The 20725-nt window shown below is 33.1% G+C and overlaps 1 protein-coding gene and 1 long non-coding RNA gene across 5 annotated transcripts; both read right to left on the reverse strand.

The window, feature by feature from the left end:
* Positions 1-1315: 1315 nt before the first annotated feature.
* Positions 1316-2499, reverse strand: LOC114399992. The gene is made up of 3 exons (XR_003663881.1): positions 2359-2499; positions 2174-2250; positions 1316-1597 (listed from the first exon to the last, which is right to left on the reverse strand). It is a non-coding gene; the product is annotated as an uncharacterized LOC114399992 (long non-coding RNA).
* A 1547-nt stretch (positions 2500-4046) lies between these two features.
* LOC114400262 (RHOMBOID-like protein 9, chloroplastic) lies at positions 4047-9256 on the reverse strand. Of its 4 annotated transcripts, none has more exons than XM_028362616.1 (7): positions 9083-9256; positions 7599-8142; positions 7025-7235; positions 6712-6877; positions 5804-5974; positions 5204-5358; positions 4047-4730 (listed from the first exon to the last, which is right to left on the reverse strand). In XM_028362616.1, the coding sequence occupies exons 2-7, from the start codon at positions 8134-8136 to the stop codon at positions 4457-4459; spliced, it is 1515 nt and encodes a 504-aa protein (XP_028218417.1). In that variant the 5' UTR covers positions 8137-8142; positions 9083-9256; the 3' UTR covers positions 4047-4456. The 4 variants fall into 4 exon arrangements, with proteins under 4 accessions (XP_028218417.1, XP_028218419.1, XP_028218418.1 ...); XM_028362618.1 differs by having other exon boundaries at positions 9079-9256; XM_028362617.1 differs by lacking the exon at positions 9083-9256 and adding an exon at positions 8788-8927.
* Between the last annotated feature and the right edge of the window lie 11469 nt (positions 9257-20725).

Raw genomic sequence — 20725 nt, forward strand, 5'->3', positions numbered from 1 at the left:
TCTTTCAAATCGTTATAGACTTCTTTGAGATTTATTTTCTTGTTTTAGGTTGCCTTGTTTATATTGTACTTGTAGTTGGTGACTAGCTGTCTTATCTACAAGATGATTCATGTCTTTATAAGGCTTGTCACTTCAAGTAACAATGTCTCAGTACACTACAACATGCATGATGTCTTCTTCAAAACTAAAGATTCCTTTTGTGCACTTGGGGTTGCCTATGGGAGAAAATCCACGATTGGTAGGGACATGGCATCCAATCATTATTAAATGAAAAAGTGCTTATCAATGTGGAAACAAAGACATTTATCTTTTGGTTGTAGGATTTTTTTATTAAGTCAGTTTTGACAACTATTACCCTTTTTTTTTGTTATTGTGCTTCAAACTCCCTAAGTTGGTGGTGAAGACCATTAATAGAATCCAAAGGAAATTCACGTGAGGTGAAAAGAAAATTGACTTTGGTTAGTTGGATAAGGTATGCTTGCCAAAACAAAGAGGTGGTTTCGGAATAAAGAACATAGAGACTTTCCATGTGGATTTGGTAGGGAAATGGAAGTGGATGATGTTGGTGGAACAAAATAGCTTATCGGTTCGAGTGTTCAAATCAAAGTATAAGAGCATATCTCAGGGCAAGAATGAAGGAAATGTTAAATTTGGTTCCATTTTGTGGCATGACATTCAAAAAGTGATGTGGGAAACCATGAGGGGTGGTTCTCAAATAACATCCAAAGAGTGGTTAAAAAGGACAAAGATACTAGTTTTTGGGAGGAAACATGAATGGGAGGGACACCCCTGAATATGGCTTTTAATAGACTTTATATGAACTCTAAGCAAAATCATTGCAAGATTTTTTAAATGGGGTTTTAAAGGGGGGTAATGGGTGGGATCGTTTAGTTGGAGAAGGTGGTGACATAAATGCAAAAAAGCAATTCTAGAGGATTTTGAAAAACTAATTTTTGGTTTTATGAAAAAAAATTGGGATGCATGGAGTTGGATAAGGGAAACATCTGAGGCAAGGTAGGGACAATATATGATCAGATTATTAGACAAGAAACAAGTGTTGTTGACACAACAATGCTTAATGTTAAGTGGAAAATACTAATACCAAACAAAGTTAGCGTTTTATGTGGAAACTAGTCTTGAATAGAGTGCAAGCAAAGCAAAATTTATTGACGAGGTGCAATTTTAAAAATGATATTTAGATATTTATATGATGATTATAATGAATTATTTGGATTTCAAGCAAAATAGTATAATGGTGTGGTGCTATATATAAACATGAGTTCAATGTTGGGAAATATGATGCCTGTGAGAAAACATGAGCAAGACAAAGAGCAAATCTAAAATAGAAATGTAAGCATATACTAAGATAGGAAGTACTATGCCAAAGTAAAAAGGAAGAAACTTTAGCCACATAAATCCCTTTAAGCATGGACTAAAACAATCTTGTAAGGAGATACATATTTACCTATTGGTGGCTAGCACTACTGTTCTCAATCTTCAATATCATTATTGGGTATGGAGATTCACTCGGTGATAGTCTTGGACAGGTAAAAATTGAGGCCCCAAGATGATGCTTGATAAATCGCCAATTATGTGTCTGCATAATCATAGTACATTGCAAGACCAAATATGGATAACCATTGTTGAAACAAATACACATTAATAATTAAAAAGATTTTTTTTTACAAAATGATAATAAAAATTCCAACTTTGGAAGGATTCTTGCTGGCAAGGACGAGTGGGAAAACATGAGAAAACCACATGCACATTAACATTACACTAACAATGAATAAGGACACAATAATAAATTCATTCATTTAGAAAATTAAAAAATATTTATTTTTAAATAGAAAAGAAAAAAATGTTACGTTGCATGCTCGAGAAAGTAAACACATTTTGTATTCTTGAAAGTAACCTCCTGAAAGTAAATACCTATTTTTTTTAGTTTGAGTAAAACATCTCACAGAAAAAAATATCATGATCATGAAACAAATATAAAAAGAAGGATAAAAGAAAAACAAATCTAACATATTAGATCATAAAAGAAAAAAAAACACAACAACAAACAAATTAGATCATAAAAGAAAAAACCACTGCATATTAGGATCTCACTTCATAAAATAATTACTGACTAAAACAAATCCATAGAAAATAAGAAAAAGTAAGTATATACCATGAGCCTTGATGATTCACAGAAATCCTCAGAATCCACCTTTGATTCCAAACCCTAAGGCACAATATTCCTAACTTCTGCAAGTCAACATCAAAAATGAAAAAAGAATTCATAAATCTAAAGAAAACACGATTTAAATGGAAACGATAAGAATAAATCAAAGATGAAAATAAAAAAGTACCTACATGAAATGGTGAACCCAAAGCACAAAGCAAAAGCTACGACTTTACGGTCTCCATTTGAGTGAACAATGACAAATGAATGAAAATATGAGCTTGATGGCGAATCAACAACAACTTGTGCTTGATTTGAGAGAGCCACAACGACGCTAGTTCTTAGGGTTTCTTCTTCATGATCGTAAGTGAGTGTGAATCTGTTATTATATGAGTTGGTTTTAGGGTTAAGCAATTGGATTTGGGCTTAGTCAAATGGGCCTAGCCTAAGTTTATGTTTAACTAAACACCTTAAGGTCAAGTCATGTTATTGACGGGTCAAAAAATCACAATTGTTTATGAGTGAATATAACTATCCTAACTTGTTTTCCTAATGAGTCTTATTCGTTGACTCGCTTGAAACCACTCAAAATGCAAAAAAAATAAAATAGTTTGATCGATTTTGGGTTGCGTTGGCTCACCTTACTTACCCCTAATTTTTATAATAATTAGTACTTTAATTAAAAGTGAGTGTGATTTTATTTATAATATATAGATTGTTGAAAGGGATTCACTCTCTCACTTTTTAATTTGAAAATGATTTGCATATCTTGAATTTCTTTTCTTTTCTACATGTATTTTTATTAACAATCTTATTAGGAATAAGGTCATACACTAAATATATAATTAAGAATAGTAATTAATTTTTTAACATTGAGATAATTTTTGGTACATATTTTTGGTATTTTTTATGAGAAAAAAAATCTACTTGAGTCCCCTCAAAGTCTTTAATGCAATTACTTAGTTAGGACTCGAACTTAAAGTTGTATGGTTGTTCAGAAAATTAATATTATTTTCTAGTTGCTGGTGAAACTCATTTTTTTACACAATTTTCATCATGTTCATGTCTCATTTTGGTTTGAACATCATTTGGATTTATAATATTTATGTAAGTAAATCTAGTGGGAAACCATGTTCCAAATTTCCTTACATCTTTGATTAGTCAAAAAATGATTCAAAATTGAAAACATTCATTGGTTTGGAAGAATTATTTTGACTTACTTTTTAAAACATGAATAGAATATTTAGACCATATATATAATAAATTAATTATTAGAAAACATAAATCCAAAACTGCATGTTCATTCTTCACTTTTGTTCAATATCTTTATGAAAGCACTGCTAAAAAAAAAATGAGCTTTTCACAACAGTTCTTTGACACATTCAAAGACGATTTTGAATCGTCTTAAAAAAAATCGTCTTAAAAAAATTATAATTCTATTATGAATCTCATTAAGAATCTGATCTAAAACCATATAGTAAATAGATAGTCAAATGATTGTTTGGTTATATATTCAAAGAGAAAGTTTTGACAATATTAAAAATGAAAAAGTTTATTCAATGTTTTCAAAATATGAAAACTTGTAGACAGTAACAGTGTATTATGTTTGTACTTTTAATAACATTATATTATATTATTAGCCTTACAAATTTATACATATGTATTGTTCCTACAACTTAAAATTTCTATATGTCTCAGAATATGAATTGGAGACTTTGGAATGTTTGTACTTTTAATGACAGTATATTATATTATTAACCTTACAAATTTATACATATGTATTGTCCCCACAACTAGGTTTTTTAGATCTGTCACTAGGAGATGAATTGGAAACTTCGGAACAATCAGTGAAAACTCTGAGGCATGTGCTGACAGCATCACACACACAAAAAAATTATGTCTATACAGCTCATTTACAATAAAATGGACTAAACTATAGCACATATTAATCTCTCAATTGTGGAGTGTGTTAAAATGGAGGAAAATAACTTTCTATTTTAAGCATCTATCAAGTATGAGAATTGTAATCTAATCTTGAAAATATTAGTGCTTGTGCAAAACTTAGTTTATTGGGCTGGGGACTGAGCTTACACAATTATACTTTTGTAACCCTATAATATTTATATACTAGAAGAAACAGTAGAGCCTAATCTCAGTAATTAGTGCCTCTAATGCATTTCTCACTTTTTACTTCCTTTTTTACAATACATGTCTTTGTAGGGCAGTAGCGACTGCCTTCCTTCCAAGGTATAAGTCCTTCTTAGGGCAGAAACCTTATGACATGTTGCATCAGCCAAATATCAACATATATTCCAAGGCATCAAAAGCTGCTGCATTGACAGATGCCAGTGCATTAGGTGGGGGCTCCATGAAGAAAAGGAAGGAGCTTAAAACAATGATGAACATTGTGAATATCAATAGTGATTTGCAAGAATCACCATATTTTCTAACAAGTTTGAGTCCTTCTTCTTGACCAGTTCCTGATGATGAATCATTCAACTGAAGTATTGGACTAGTTAAAAAGCCATATGCCATGCCTGAGAAGGCTGCTCCAAAGTGTGACCTACAAATAAGTCAGCCACCAAATAAAGGTTTCCATTTTACAATTTAAAAAACCTTTATATATATATATATCACTTTGTTTGTCCTCTATTTTTGGAGAAATTATTGTATGGTCTGACACCAACTCGTGTCTATGGTCCTATGGTCCTGATTAATCTCCACGTGATGTATAACCGAATGTTTCAAATTATGAGAAAATGTTAATAAAACTTGGTTATACATCACGTGAAAATTGGGTGGGACCATGGTGATCCTCTACCATACAATAATTTCTCCTATTTTGACTCTCTGCATATTATTGATATAACAAGCTTAACTATTTCATATAACCTTGATATGAAAAGTGAACTTGATCTCATCCTATGAGATCAAATCATTTACATGCTTGTCACTTTTCTTTTGAAGTTAAAGTTCCCTTCATATTTTATTGAGTTTCATGAGTAAACTGCGTTCTCTGAATAATGTATGGAATACCATTCGTCAATTGGACCAAAGTGGCTTAATATGAAAATAAGAGCTGTCATAATAACTGCCTTCTGGAACAGGTTCTCTGAAGCATCACTTGCAATAACATGCTTGTTTTGAATTTGATACATGAGCCAAGCACCAATTATTGCAAATACAGGTCCCTGAGTACAAGTTGAAGTTAGCAAGAGAGTTGAAGACAAAACAAAACGGATCAAACAGAAAGAAAGGTGTTGCAAAAGTTAATCCACCTTCACTAATCATTTGCAGAAAGTTTTGCATGAAATTTGGCATAGTATATGTACTTAATTTAACAAAAGAGATCAAATTTGGCATAGTATATGATTCTCACTTGATTTCCTTCATACCCTAAGAACTTGTGCAAAATTATAATTGGAATTTGGGATTAATCAAATTGATGCAGTATCATTGTTCACAAACATTGAACATTATGGATGAACAACAAAGTCTTCCTTGGTTTTAGAACTCACATTAAAATATAATTCTCTAGTCTTCATTTTAATTGAAAAATGAAATATTATTGCATAGTCACTAAAAGAAATGTTGAACCAAAAGGACAATGGTTTAGAATTTTAGCATGATACTTACAGTTCCACCAACAGTGGGATCTGATGTATGTAGAAAACTTGTGAAGTTGCAAGCAACCCCACCCAGTATGTAGATCAAGAAAAATGTAAATGAACCATAGCCTTTGCAAACTTGAGGCCCAAATGTTAAAAGGGCCCAACAACTGACAGCCATGTGAAATATTCCTGCATGCTGCATATAAAAAAATACTGTGAAGCAGGCATAAGAAACCTAGTGACAATGAAATTAATATAGAATCTGGTACAAAGTATTTCTCTTACACAACAGACAAAGGAAACTTTTTCACTTTGTTTTGCAAAGTGTTTCTAGATATCAAGATTACATGTGTGATGGATAATATCCACCGCTACTCATCATGATTCTTCATGATAGTTTTAAGCAATGAGTTCCATTCTTTCCATGCAGGAAGTATATTCTAGACTGAAGTATATTCTAGACTGTAATGGTTGTATCTTAATGTTGTTAGTTTGGAAGTTAGAATTTTAAAATAAAATCAATTCCCAAATGTAAATGTAGTGTAAAAACAAAGCAAAAATTTAGAGTTTAATATATATTATAGTCTCAACCAATATGACAGATTTTTGTTTGCCTTTCAATTGTTTTTGTTAATTTAGGTCCTCATAAATTAAGTACTGAAAATGGCTCTTATCACCATTTACTAATGACATGACATGCATCTAGACATGTCTTGTCACATGTTATCTCAGAGTAGTCGCTAACATGACTTGTCCATATGCATGTCATAAAAATTCTTCATATTTGTGAGGATGAAAAACATATTTAACCCAAAAATTTAAATCAAACATCAGAAATTAAAGTATGTGATTTTGCCAAATGATTATGAGTATCATGTAAACAATGCTCTATATCGCAGAATGGAAACACGGACCCAATTCTCAATTGTGTACCAGAAACATTGGTGTTACAAGCCTCCACCATTCTCCAACCATGATCAAATGATTTATCTTTGCTCCATATAGTAGTGGAATAGAAAACAGCTCTAAATCAGAAGTCCTTATAGGACTTGCTATTTCAAATAGAAACACTGCAATGTTTACAGAAGCCAATATGCCACTGCACCAAAGAGAAGGATTAAAGAAAGTTATTCATAATATGCCAAATGTTAAACAATTAATATGAGGAAACAGGAAAGTGAGTATGATAGCATCAACAATAGTCATTGAAAGGACAAAATGAGAACTGAAACAGAGCAGGACTTACATTAGGTAGAGACTGGAGGTTTCAACTTGCTGCTGTGAATCTATAGCAGACCTTGGATCATGTAAACGTTTTAGCCTTCTTATATCCACAAAAGCATTTTGTTTCCTAAAGTTTGATCTTTCAATATCTTTGCTGAGAGATCGTTTTGGTGCTAAATTTTCTTCACTATGATTCTCAACATACGATGGCACACAAGGTTCTTGGTTTGCTTCTGCATATAAAAATACTAACACATTCACCTTTGAAACAAGCTTGCTCTTTTCTCAGTTAACACAAGGTTTTAGTGGTTGAGATTTGAGAACAACCAGTCAGCTAGAAGAATAGAAGGATAGTAAATGAGAGTAAATAATCTATGCACTGATAGTGTAAAGGGTTTTTACACAGTTACATTGCCATTCAATCACAAACTAACATACATGGTAAGTTTGTTGACTTTTATATAAGTTATCTTAAAAAACATATTAATAATGGTTTCTGATTAGTTACTAGAGTAAATTTTTTTTACGCTAATAGTGCATAGAAATTACAAACTAAATGAAAAGGCACTACAATAATCAAAGTAAGTACACTTTACCATGATTTAGTTTGCCAAGATACTCCTCAAGAGATTCCAGTCCAGTTTTTGATCTAGCTTGACGATCTATGTGATGCAACTGTATCACCTTGTGTGATGAATCAAATGTACGCAATTTTGCATTATCTTGGAGTTTTCCAAAATAAGAATCTAATGACCTTAGTTGCTTCTCAGTTGAGCTAGAACCTGCTGAACACCAAACTCTGGAAAGGTTTTCTGTCTTTGAATAACATTCCTTAATGAGGCTTAGGTGACTGTCTGAACCACAAAGTTTTGTGACATTCTTATGCAAAGAGCATCTGCCATGAAGTATGCTCCTAGGAACATTCCTCTCTTTTGTGTTTGATTTTGTGAGGACATTGTTGACTTTGTTCCATGGTTGGCTACTCCTGCAAATTTGACCAGGAGTTGAAGAGATGAACCTCTTCATATTATCACACTCATACATGAACCTCTTCTCATTCTGCCTCATTACATTTTGGGTTGGCAGATTTTGGTCCTTGTAAGGCGTTTTGTAGAACATAGGAAATGCAGCCATGAAAACCTGAAGGGAAACAAAAAGAAACAAAAGCATAAGCAACTTCTAAAGTAAGAAAGCATTGTTGTTATCTTGAAAACTACAATATCTGAGACAAACATTACACTTTAACATGATCTTCATAACATTACAGGAATGAACCACAATCAAAAATAGCCTTTGGGGTTATACCAGGTTTTTTTTGGTTTGAAAACTGTTTTCAGCAATTACAAAAGTGTCACCTTGCACTCACTTTGTTTCCTACAAATCTTTAAAAACAGAAAATAAAGTGAAAACAGAAATTTTCTATTTTCTATGGTACGCTTGACTTCAGCATAGCCGCTTTTGCATTATTTTGACATGAATTTCTCATTAATGTGGATCCCATATTGAAGCAAACACGCATTTAAACAAGAAGCACTGAAACTGTCAGATAGCAAGAATGAAAACCATGTTATTGGGTCTGAATGCATAGAAAGAACAGTGGAGAGAAATCAATCATCACAGTACTGAAAATCTGAGAATCACAATAGTAACACACTTTTTTCAGACTATTAACGCTTGTTAAGCACCCCCAAAATATTTACACTTATACCATACATGTAAAATTGTAAATATATTTCCTAATTCAAGAACAGTTAAAGTATTGTTCAAAGTTTGCTCTAAAATTACCTTATGCAACCAAATATAAATAGCCCTCTCTAGCAAACATAAACATATAAACTCCTAAAGCAACAGAAGGAGATTTCCCTAAGGCCATGTTTTATCGTTTTTAAAATGATGAAAACCAACGTACTGAAATGATGAAGAAAGAAACAAATACTAGACAAAATGAAAATTAACTTCCTCCCAAAAAATAGAAGGAGAAGAAGGTTACTTGTTAAAATTACAAAAGTGCAAGAAATGGTAATTAGAAAGAAGCCAGAAACTGAAAGGCACAAATGAAAAGGTTATTGGACCTACCCACCTGAGTCAAATAAGGTTCTACTACTACAATGCCAAGTTTGTTTAATTAAGACTTATATCTAAGCTTGAGAATTGCATAGGAGATCATGGGGAAGTTGTTACTTAGTACTTCCATTAATGGTGGCTTCATGGTTGTTAATTGAAAATGATGTACAATGACAACTAATTCTCAGTCATTGTGCCTTATCTGGCTTCAGCCATTCATGGTTTGCAACAAGAGATATGTAAAGTTTGTGAGCCAATAAATGCAACTAGTAGGATTCGGGTCGGACCCACTTGTCACTTAAATTAATCTTACACGTTTCGTTCTTGGGCACCTCAAACTTCGTTGGGATTTCAATTCAATCATGAATAATGTATGGTCTTGAGCTTCTTTATTGGGGAAAATTAAACGTAATGCGCAACCAAAATATCTGAAAAAAAGGTTGAAGCATGTGGTCTAGTCTTAATTGTAATTTCAGTTTCAATTCTCAATATATTATTTTATCCTCCTATAAAAATGTTTAAAATTCATCATAAAATTAAAATGTATTATTTTTTAATTTTGAATAAGTTTTTGACATTTGAATATATATAATTTTTATATCGGTTATATATCATAAAAAATATCATATTTTATATCAGTTATATCTATAATTGATATAAAAAACTTCACATTTACATTGATTATATATATAAAAAATTGTACAAAATTATCATTGTAGATTTAGATTTATAAAAAAAAAATATACATTTTAACTGTGCGAAAACTAAAAACATAAATACAGAGACAAATTCTGAATATTTTTATATTTATGAACACAAAAACATGGGTTAGCTTTTTTGTCCGGTGACAATATATAAAATCCTCTATAAATTCTTAAAACATGTTTAATATTTATGAACACAAAAACATGGGTTAGCTTTTTTGTCCGGTGACAATATATAAAATCCTCTATAAATTCTTAAAACATGTTTAATTTCAGGTCTAACTTTCTATACACGAATTCGAAGACAAGATTCAATAGTGTGACGCAAACTAAACACAAAGGAAAGAATAAGAATGCTTTTCCAAACTTGATTTTCACCAACGTTCTTGGCCAGGCATATTCAAACATACACTTAGTCCTTACTTTTTAGTAAATCTAAATCTCAATATATAAATTTTCATGAGTTTATTTCTATAAGAAGATAATTCCAGCAAGGAAAATGGGTCTGATGCAAAATTTGATGATTGGACGATGGTTATTGACCTGTAATAATTCTTTCAACAGCCAATAGATGGCATATATAGATGTAATAACACATCTCTTGCAAGCAACTTTAATTTATAAATAACAACTTATTCGAAATTTAATATAAACTTTATTTTTTAATATTTTAAATTTAATCTGACCAAGATTATTTTGTTCAATATGTTGTGGGATAATATTTTAAGAGTACATTTGAATTTTCCAATTTTACAGAAAAGAAAAAGGGAAAATCAATGAATTGATATACAGATTACGACGACTTACCTTTTTTGGCATTTTAGTTACCGTCCCGTTTGGTATGAAAGGAAGGTGCGATAGGAATATTCGCATTTCAATATATTTATTCACGTTTTTGTATTTTTTTTTACTTTTATCTTTATAAGGTATTTTTAAATAAAATTCAAAATCAATATATCTAATCACGCTTTATTTTTATTTTTATTTCATTTAGGAATTTACCTTTTTAATTTTTTAAGCAAATAAAAGCATTATTTAAGTTTAATTCCTTTATATATTGTATGAAATATTAAATGAAATTAAATACAAATAATAAAAAAATAATTTTTTATTTTTCTAATAACATAAGAAATTTATAATTGAGAGAATAATTTAAAGAGTTAATTACACTAACCCTCGTCCCCATGTAATTTACTCGTGTTACACCTAATACCCCTCTATTTTTTTCATCCTACCCCCCTAATATTTTTAATAACATGTCCAACAAATGAATATTATATTTGATGATTATATTACAAACAATTAAACTTGAGAATAGTTATTTTTCGTTCATAAAATTATTAAATGTAAATTTTACAATAAAATAAAAAATACAAGCATGTTAAAAAAATTAGTTAATAAGTTAAAATTAAAAATGGATTTGAAAGGTTAGGGAGAAGAGATGAAATAATTAGTTTTTCTTTATATAATATATAAAATAAAAAAATTAGACAATATTTTATTTTTTTATCTTGTGACTACTAATTTCAGTAGTACCAAATTTTTTTATAAGAAAAATTGTTTAAAGGCTAGAAAACCAAAACAAAAAAGACATGAAATCTTTTGTTAATTAATAACAAGTTAAAACAACTTGACAACAAAAATTTAGGATAAATTCTATGTAGTAATTTTACAAAAAAACAAGTAATACTGAACACCTATGGTATGGGTACCTTGATATTTGCTCTCATCCCACCATATACAAATAGTAAAAATATATTTAAATTATCAGTATGTATCCATATTTTATTTTTATAGATTTTATCGGTAAATATTTACATGTATGAATATTTTTGAACGTCCTACCTGTTAAAATTCCTTAAAACATGACAGGATTATTTCAGAGTGACGTTGACATGGGAAATTAATATGAAAATCAACAGGTAGCGGATCCTTCGCCGTGAGAAATTCACATTGAGGCAATAATGTTGACGAATCTCAGCCATCCATATCTTTTAAAAAACAATCAAAGGTTGAAAATTAAAACACTCAACATTTAGGTCGTTTTGAGATTTTGACATTTTCTCGAAAAAAGTTTAATAGACACCCCAAATTCCTATGCGACCCTTAGAAAGAGAGTGAGTAAAATATAGACATGATAAGATTTTTTAGGTGATAGGATGAGAGAGTTAAAGAAAAAAGGAGAAGTGCTGGTGGGATGTAGGAGTGAGAATAGGTTAGATCAGACTTTAAAAGACTTGAGCTTAAATTATGATGAATTTTTTAAGCCTGAGTCTGACCTATAGTCTACCAAAGGCTTATATTTTGACTCCGCCTCACCTTTTTAAAAATCTAGCGTGGCCTGATAGTCTTCTCTACATTAAACCTTTAATATTCCTATAATAGGCTAAACAAGGCCTTAATATATAATTTGACTTAATTTTTAATCTAACGTTAATTTAATTGGTAGTCCTACAAATATATTAATAATATAAACTGAAATCACCAGATGATATCAAATCATCCAAAACAAAAGAGAACGTCATACTTGAGGTAGCATCATCCAAGTCTATCAAACCAACATATTAACTATTACAAACAAAAAATAAAGTCTACATCTCCATTCCATTTGAACAAAACTGGTACATAAAATATCCACCAATTAATAGTTATAATGACATGCAAAAAAGTATTGATAAAAATCATATATCACCAAGTAACAAAAAATGAATAAGAAGATGAAAGAAAAAAGGACAAGATTTTGAAGTTTTACGTCTATCAAAGATTGAAGTGAAAAAGATACGATTTTTGTTTGCTCTGCCATTTTTGTTAGTTGTGTTCTCGAGTAAACATAATAGGAAAATGAAACGTTAAAAGTAATAGGAAAACAAGCCAATAAAAATAATGAGGAATGTAAAGGGAATGAACCGAATCTCTTAAAACTAGTAAAAAGAATGAAACGACAGTCAGCACATGACTCACACCACTTAAATTGTAATTAAAGTCTTACTTGATTATAAAAATGGAAGTTATGGAGCAGTAGTGTGTAATCAAAGTCTGCTAGTTCAAAAAAAATATATTAATTATACTGTGTGTTCTGTTCAATGCAATGACACATATATATTGGTACAAAAAAAATAATATAAGTATATATATATAGGCAGACCTATCAGACTTATAAGACTTTTTAATAAGGCTAAACTTGGTCTATTTAATTTAATAGGCTTTTAAAAAATTTCGAGCCTAACCTTTTAATTAAATAGGCCAGTTTAGGCCAGACTTTATGTAGGTCAGGTCGTAGGTCCCTGTAAATCGGCTTGACCTATTCCCACCCCTAGTGGGGTGTTTAAAATAGAGAGGTGTTTTGTTGTAGTTTGATGGATATTACAAAAAACAAAATCCCACATTACTCGGGATAGTTTTGACTCAAGTGTTTATATATCATTTTGTGATATGGACTTTTAAAGTGGTTAGGAAGAAATGAAAGTCTCAGGTGCATGAATTTGAGTTACATGGGCTTGTCATAGTGCAAAATCCATTTGCCCCATGTGCGTGTAATAATGGATCGTGCAAAGTTTTACAATTTGGATCAATTGTTTTAATCCTTGCCATAATCACTAAATCAATTACTGTATTAAAATTCAAATTATATTATCGTTTTTCATAAATGAGTTTTATTGTTGATTTATTTGTTCATTTCTTTTTTTTCAATCCATTTTGGTGCTCCCTTCTCACCTTATAAATACCAGTCTCCAAATTGAGTTTTTTCATACCAACACATTCTTCTCCTCTCTCACTTCGTTTTCTTTTTTCTGTTCCGAGGTTTGAATTTTCATCCTTACTGATTTTTGTAGCCTCAACTTGACTAAGAAGTTCATGTTGTATCTTGGGGGACTAGTGTGAGATACCACAGATAAGTCCTTTAGGACAATGTTCATACACTCTTTAGAAAGACATCGTTGGTGATCTTCAACATCGGTTCCAATAGTGTTTGTGTATCATCGTTTCCTTTCATGAACAACCATCGCCCACTAGGCCACCATAGTGTTCTTTCTTGCTTCACCTACATATTTGATTGACATGCTAACTTTCTTGAATATTTCCTTGGTCTTAATCGATTTATTTTTGATTTTAATGCTTGAATTTCTTTCATTTCATCCTTTGTTTGAAATTTCAACTTTTTGATTTGACATTTTAAATTAATCCATTTTTACACATGGTATGGAAGCTTGGACATATGTTGTTTGCTATAGCATTTTAATCTATATTTACCTGTTTGTGCTTCTGCTTCAAAGCTTGTGTGATTTGCCAAATTTGGAACAATTAGGAATAGAGATTTTAGTTTTAAACAAACTACAATATATGTATAAAAAAATGTCTTTGCTCTTGTTTTTTTTTATGTTTCTTTTGTTTCAGTTACATTGATAATTTAAAAGAAAAAAAAGTAAATTATGAGAATTCAAATTAATGAGATGGAAAATTTTGCATGACATTTAAGATAAAGAATATTACATTAATTGGGATTCAGTTAAAAAAAATAAAAGATAAGACTTTAGAGAATTTAACAAAAGTATTGTGAACCATGTGGGCACACATAATAGTTAATTTTCAACTTTTTTCCATTCCCATAATGATCAAATTTTACTTTTGATCACACGATTATTTTTGTTAATTTTCTTAATTTATTTTATTTTGTAATTTTTTAATCTTTTTCACATTTTATTAGTTTTTAACAACAAACAACTATAAAATTTGATACTCTAGTTACTTTTATGGAAACAATAGCAATAATCTATTTTCCATTGTTGAACAAGTTTTTCTGCCCCAAGATTACATAAAAAAGGGGGACTGAGTATTGCCTACAAAGGAGGAAGAATGAGACACATAAAGAGGGATTTAAGGAAGAAGGAGGGAAATCATGAATCTTAGGGATGAGTGAGACAAGGGTCAAGGAATGTTGGAGGCAAAATGACTCTTGGGGAGGGAATTTGTGTGAAAAATACGTGTTTTACGGTTGGTGAGGATGACATGGAGAGGTTTGGAAAAGCACCAATAATTTGCAATGCGGGTAATAAGGTATTTGGATTGGGCTGTAACCAATATGGCCCATTAGAAGCTGTAAGGGTCCTAAGTAAAAAAAATGGTGACCCAAAGAAGTAAGGGCGCTGCTAGGTGCACCCAGCAAAATTGCTGGTGCACCCAGCAATTCAATGAAGTACCAATATTACCCTTCATTTAAAAAATAGAAGATAATATATTTTAAAAAAGCCTTTCTTCTTCCGCGCTTTCTTCTTCCTCCGTTGGCCGTGCACCCAACAATCTTCCATTTCAAATTTGCTTCCCATCTGACTTCTTCTTCCTCCGCGCCCTTTGTTTCTTCTCGTCTGGCTTCTTCTCCTCCGTGTTGGCTTTCGTTCTCCCCGGCTTCCCCTCCATTGGCATGCTCCATTGGGTTCTTCCTCCGTTTGTTTGTTTCCTTCCGCCATCCAGGTTAGTGCTCTAACCTCGTATCTCTGTGAATCGCGTAAATGGTCATAGGATAGACGACTGTGTGACATGTGTGGTGCTTGAGGTTGAAGATGAAGGTTCTTCTGCGAGAAGAACCTTCTTCCGCGGGATCCTGCGGAAGAAAGGTGAAAAGGTTCTTCCGTGGGTTCCAGCGGAAGAACGTTGTCTTTCGCGGATGCCCGCGTCTTCTCGCGGAAGAACCTTCTTCCGCAGGCTACATGTCCTTCTCGCGGAAGAACCTGCGGAACCTTCTTCCACAGCTACATCTCCTTCTCCCAGAAGAACCTTCGGAACCTTCTTCCACAGGCTACATCTCCTTCTCGCGGAAGAACCTTCAGAACCTTCTTCCGCAGGCTACCTCTCCTTCTCGCGGAAGAACCTGCGGAACTTCTTCCGTGGACCATGTTTTGTTGTATATTGGTTTTTTTTCTTGAAAATTATTTATGAACCACCAATTTATTGATATTATTAGTTAGTTTTTATTTATTTATTTGCTATTACAAAGTGTATATGTATATGAGAAATGAGAAATTAAAAAAACTTACACAAACATGACCAGTTACTATGATATTTGCCTTCATTCTACAAACACAGACCACAAAGAACATATCACTCACGGGACCACTTATAAAATGCAGTAATGCCCTACTAGCATGACTGCAAGAGCCATTTTTTTTCTCAAAAATATAAAAATAAAAATAGTTCTCAAAGAACATATTACTGATGTTTGCTCTGTCAGTCTGTCTGTTCCACCCGAACTTTTCCTAACTATAAATACGTCTATAGGCACTGTCATAATTCATAAACCCACCACACCAACATTTACCCTCCAACCAGAAATTCCTATGAATTTATGAACTCTGTTTTCACCTTCCTAATTTCACGAAGTTATTCCATGCCTTGATTATGACTTCACAATCACTTCAAGGGGCAACAAGCCTACACCATGCCAACTCACCAAATTTCCTTTCTACAACAATATTCAACTCTATATTCCTCCTAATAGTTGTTGTATTAATTAAACAAAAAATTATTAAATGCTTCCTACATTAAATATATTTGCTTTCATTCAATACTTTTCTTTACTAGGTATTGGAAGAATACTTTAAGAAAACGAAATATCCAAGCTCCATGTAATATAACCATTTTAAGAATAACAAAAAAAAATAGTACGATTGAAGGAAAAATGCTCAGATTATTACTATACACCCACAACCCCTCATTATTATATATATTTCACAAACATTAATGAGACTAAAAATCATGCTCCCATGGAGGTACCCATTTTGATATCGGTATATAATTCCTAATTGAACTCCCTAATCTTGATGCATCACCGTACTACAGGCTTTTAATCCTCCACATCTTGTTTTAGGCCTGTTCCTATGTTCATTTGAAAAAGTCAATTGTTAAATTCTTCTGTAGTAGCTTACTATGTTCATTTGGTCAATGGTCAATAAGTGCAAACATGTGGACTGTCTAAGTGCATAGACAAATTGTGTAAAATCATTAATCTTTATTTCTTCTCTTTGAATTTGTAGCACAAATATGTACAAGGACATCTTTGTTGTTATTCATTAAATTCGTTCAAATTTGTTTGAAAGGGATTTCCTCAAAAAAACGTAGTAAAGTCTTGAGTTCTTACCATAGGGTAAGGCCACTTGGAATGTGATTGCCACCAAGCTTTAAGGACAGAGGTCGTGTCACCAGGAAGTTTCCCAGCTCGTCTCTTACGTAAAATTTCCTCTCTTATGCCCACGATTTTATCTTTATAACCCTAAATAATAAATTAAAAGATAAAAAACATTGAAGTCAATCACGTGGGAAGAGATTCAAAATGATGGGACTTTTAAAAGCTATTAGTAACATTTAATCTCTAACCTGTTTCAATATGTGCTTCAATTCATGTCTTACACATTCCATGAGGGACCTCTCATTCTCTGTGGGAATAAGAAAAAAATTCAGTGTATATGTTGGAATAAGCTACAAATAAATGAATCTCCCAACTCTAGCAAATTCTTATGTGTACATTAGTGAGAAACATACAAAACATGTGTTTGAACAAATTAGTAATGACAAAGCTTTGTTACCAATTATTTGAATATTTAATTTGACCGAAAAAAGTAAATGTTCTTCATGATTTCAGATCATGGTTAGAACACGGGGTTTAGGTCGTGCGTTAGGAACTGGTAGAGGTAGAGGCATTAGTGAGGATGCGCATCAGGCTGATGTTCCTCGGCATCGCAGGCCTACTGCTTCAGCACGTAGGCAACGGGTTTGTGTGCGTGAGGACGTTACAGAGAGACATGAGGATGTGCCTTAGTTGCATGAGGATGTTCCTCATGTGTCTGATGCTACCCCAAAGATGACAGGTGCCACCGATGCTGTTCACACAGAGGGAATGGCTACTGATGGGAGCTTGGGGTCACCTGCTACAGATGAGGGCTTCCTCGATGGGCCACGCGACCCATCGGTTTTGACCGGTTTTGTTGAGCATGTCGCACACAACATCTGGAGTGGACAGGTACATACATTTTAATGTTGAGTAATTACATAAAAATTATTTGTAGTTGAATTGTTTTTTATATACACGTTATTATAAATTGTTATTCAATTTAGGAATGACTCAATCTGAAGTTGGTCTCCCATGGTAGAAAAGTAGATAAAATTGGGAGACCAACGCTTGAGATTGAAGGCATGATTGCTGCCACCGGATTGAGTCCATTGATCAGGTGTTCTGTTATCACCACTGATCTTGGACTCATATCTGCCTTCATCGAGAAATGGCATCGCGAGACTAGCACGTTCCACCTGCCGGTAGGCGAGTTGACGATCACGTTGGATGACGTGGTGTCACTTCTACACGTTCCCATCACTGGCGCGCTGCATAAGTTTGAGCCACTGGTTACTTCAAACGCGATTGGTCTACTAACGGAGCTTCTTGAGGGGAGTCATGAGGAGGCTACATGAGACACCCTCTACCCCTCACATATATACTAATAAGGAATAAAAAATTCAAATATTAATTAAAAGTATTTTTAAAACATTTTTTTTAAACAAGTGTTTCAAAGGGGAAAAAGGCTCACATTCATTTTCTTCTACATCATATTCAAATTTGTCCAAATAAATAATAAAGTATTCTCGACTCAACAAGGTCGTCTAAGCTTCATACAATTAATATAGAACCTATATCCTAATGTCACATCCTATCAGAGCGTTGTGTTCCCGTGTCCTCTAGCATGAGGTTCTTCATAGTCATCCACCTATTCATCTGCTCCCCCGAACACAAGTTCAAGATCATCACAGGATCCAAACACAACAACACACAGGGAGTGAGTTATCACATTCCTAGCTAATAGAGAAACAAGACAATTAAATATACATATTATATAAATGAGATACCACTTGCTTAAACATAGCTCACGTAACTTCACCACTTCGTCATTCAAAATTCACTTTTCAATTATCAATCGCATTACACAAGAATCTCACACTTCGATCAAGATGTAATAACACATCAATTAGCAAGCATATGCAATAGTTATGCTAAGACTCAATCCTATATGCAATGTGGTACCATGTCGATGAAAAACCACCCTGAGGCGCTTAGGAGTACATAACAAGACACACCACACAATGGGTTTGTCAGGTCACTCTCACTAAGTAAGATCATAGGGAGACCAGTCAGGGTCACGATGTTTTGCGAGAATGCTCCAACCATATGAGATCAGCATAGGCTTAAAGGAGCACTCAAACCCGGTGACCCCCAAGGCCTACACTCCGAAGAGTCCGTCAGGGCCTCTCCCTCCTGATTCAGGTCCAACCCCTAAAATAATTTTTGCATGCAGACACTGCTCATGAATTATACAATACCCACGACCTTACACTCGTGTTTTAAACACGTTCAACACAATTGCGCTACGATTTAACACTGGTTCCTAAATAGGAAACCTACATTTTCTCTTTAACATTGCGCATCAACGCTTTTCTCAAGATAACGCTGGTCGGGTTATTGTACAATTCATAGCTTACAACACAAGTAATTTCACATCAAGTGTTAACTACACACTTATCCACAACTAGAACTCATTCACAATTTCACATCTCATAGTGTCACAATCCACCATCACATGTTTACACGTATCTCACAAATTAACACATGTTCAACTTTACACTTATACTCAATCTCAATAACAATATTTTAATCTCAAAGCAACATGTTATTCTACAATTCATCACATACTCACAATTTGAATTATCATTTCATATCCTCAATATAACAATTTATATAAAAGACTATCACAACATGAGGACTAAAATCCCTCAAATAATATTACACAATTATATCGAAATCATAGGTCGAAATATACAAATATCAAGAGCACAATTTATCAAGCAATTTTCATCAGGACATCAATATTTTATTTATAATCATAAAGGAAAAATTGCAATTTAACAAACATCCCAAAATAAAATCCCAATTTAATCCTCTAAGGATCCCTACACATGTTGTCACTAATCCCCAACTGTGAATAACTCATCCCTTACCTCTGAGCGGACTCACGTGTCTTCAGCAAGTGATAGCAACATCTCTAGCGGTTCCCTGAAATTCTTTCAATTATTCTTCCGACTGCTCCGATAAAATTCCCAAACATCAGAGAGACGGAGAAGAGATTGAAACCTCCACTTGTACTGTCTTCATGCGATTCCTTTTTCTCCCTCCACGAAAATTATTTCGCAAATTCCAACGGTGGAAGCGTGCGGAATTGAATTTCGAACAACATATCCAAATTTCATGGAAATCCAACGGCTAACGAAATCGGGATCGTAATTTTACCGAGACAGTTTTTGGGTTTCTGCGGGAAATTAAAATGCTACAATGTTAAGGGTTTTCCTCTAAGCTCAGATATTATTTTGAAATTCCCAACGGTGAGAATGTTCGGAATTGGGTTGCGAACATGATACTCAAATTTCACGACGATCCAACGGTGAACGGGTTCAAGATCGTCATTTTTCTGAGAATGGTTTGGTGGGCTGCGGGAAAAAGAAAGGGTTTTGAGAGGAGAAGGGGAAAAACGAAAATGAGGCCAAAAAGGAGACAACTGACTTAACATAACTATTTATACCTAGGGTACTCAGCCTATTATTTGCTCTATATTTATTTATTTATTTATTTTTACTAAAAAGCTTTTTAAATTTATTTACGAAAAATTGGGATGTTACACTACAGCTGAGTCCCGACAGGCTGGTGGGCCTCATGTTCGGTTGGGGTGGCTTCAGGACGTGTATGAGAGCCAGTGCAGGGCCAAACAATGGGTTGTAGTAGCCTGCACGTATCTGCTCCACTTGGTGGGTTGTACTCTTTTCGCCAAAAGAGTTTAACCCATGTACATGTCGTGCACTTGGAGGCTTTCAGGGACCTAGCCTAGGTAGAGGGATTCGCTTGGGGAGCGGCTGCATTGGTCCAC

This window comes from Glycine soja, chromosome 19 (assembly GCF_004193775.1).
Source record: "Glycine soja cultivar W05 chromosome 19, ASM419377v2, whole genome shotgun sequence".
NCBI lineage: Eukaryota > Viridiplantae > Streptophyta > Magnoliopsida > Fabales > Fabaceae > Glycine > Glycine soja.

Excerpts from the sequence above, each read along its gene's own strand:
- LOC114400262 (XM_028362615.1), bottom strand. Across the intron at positions 7,236-7,598 it reads TCTTGGCAAACTAAATCATG|AAGCAAACCAAGAACCTTGT; the intron begins GTAAAGTGTACT and ends TTTTATATGCAG. Across the intron at positions 6,878-7,024 it reads ACCTCCAGTCTCTACCTAAT|TGGCATATTGGCTTCTGTAA; the intron begins GTAAGTCCTGCT and ends TCTTTGGTGCAG.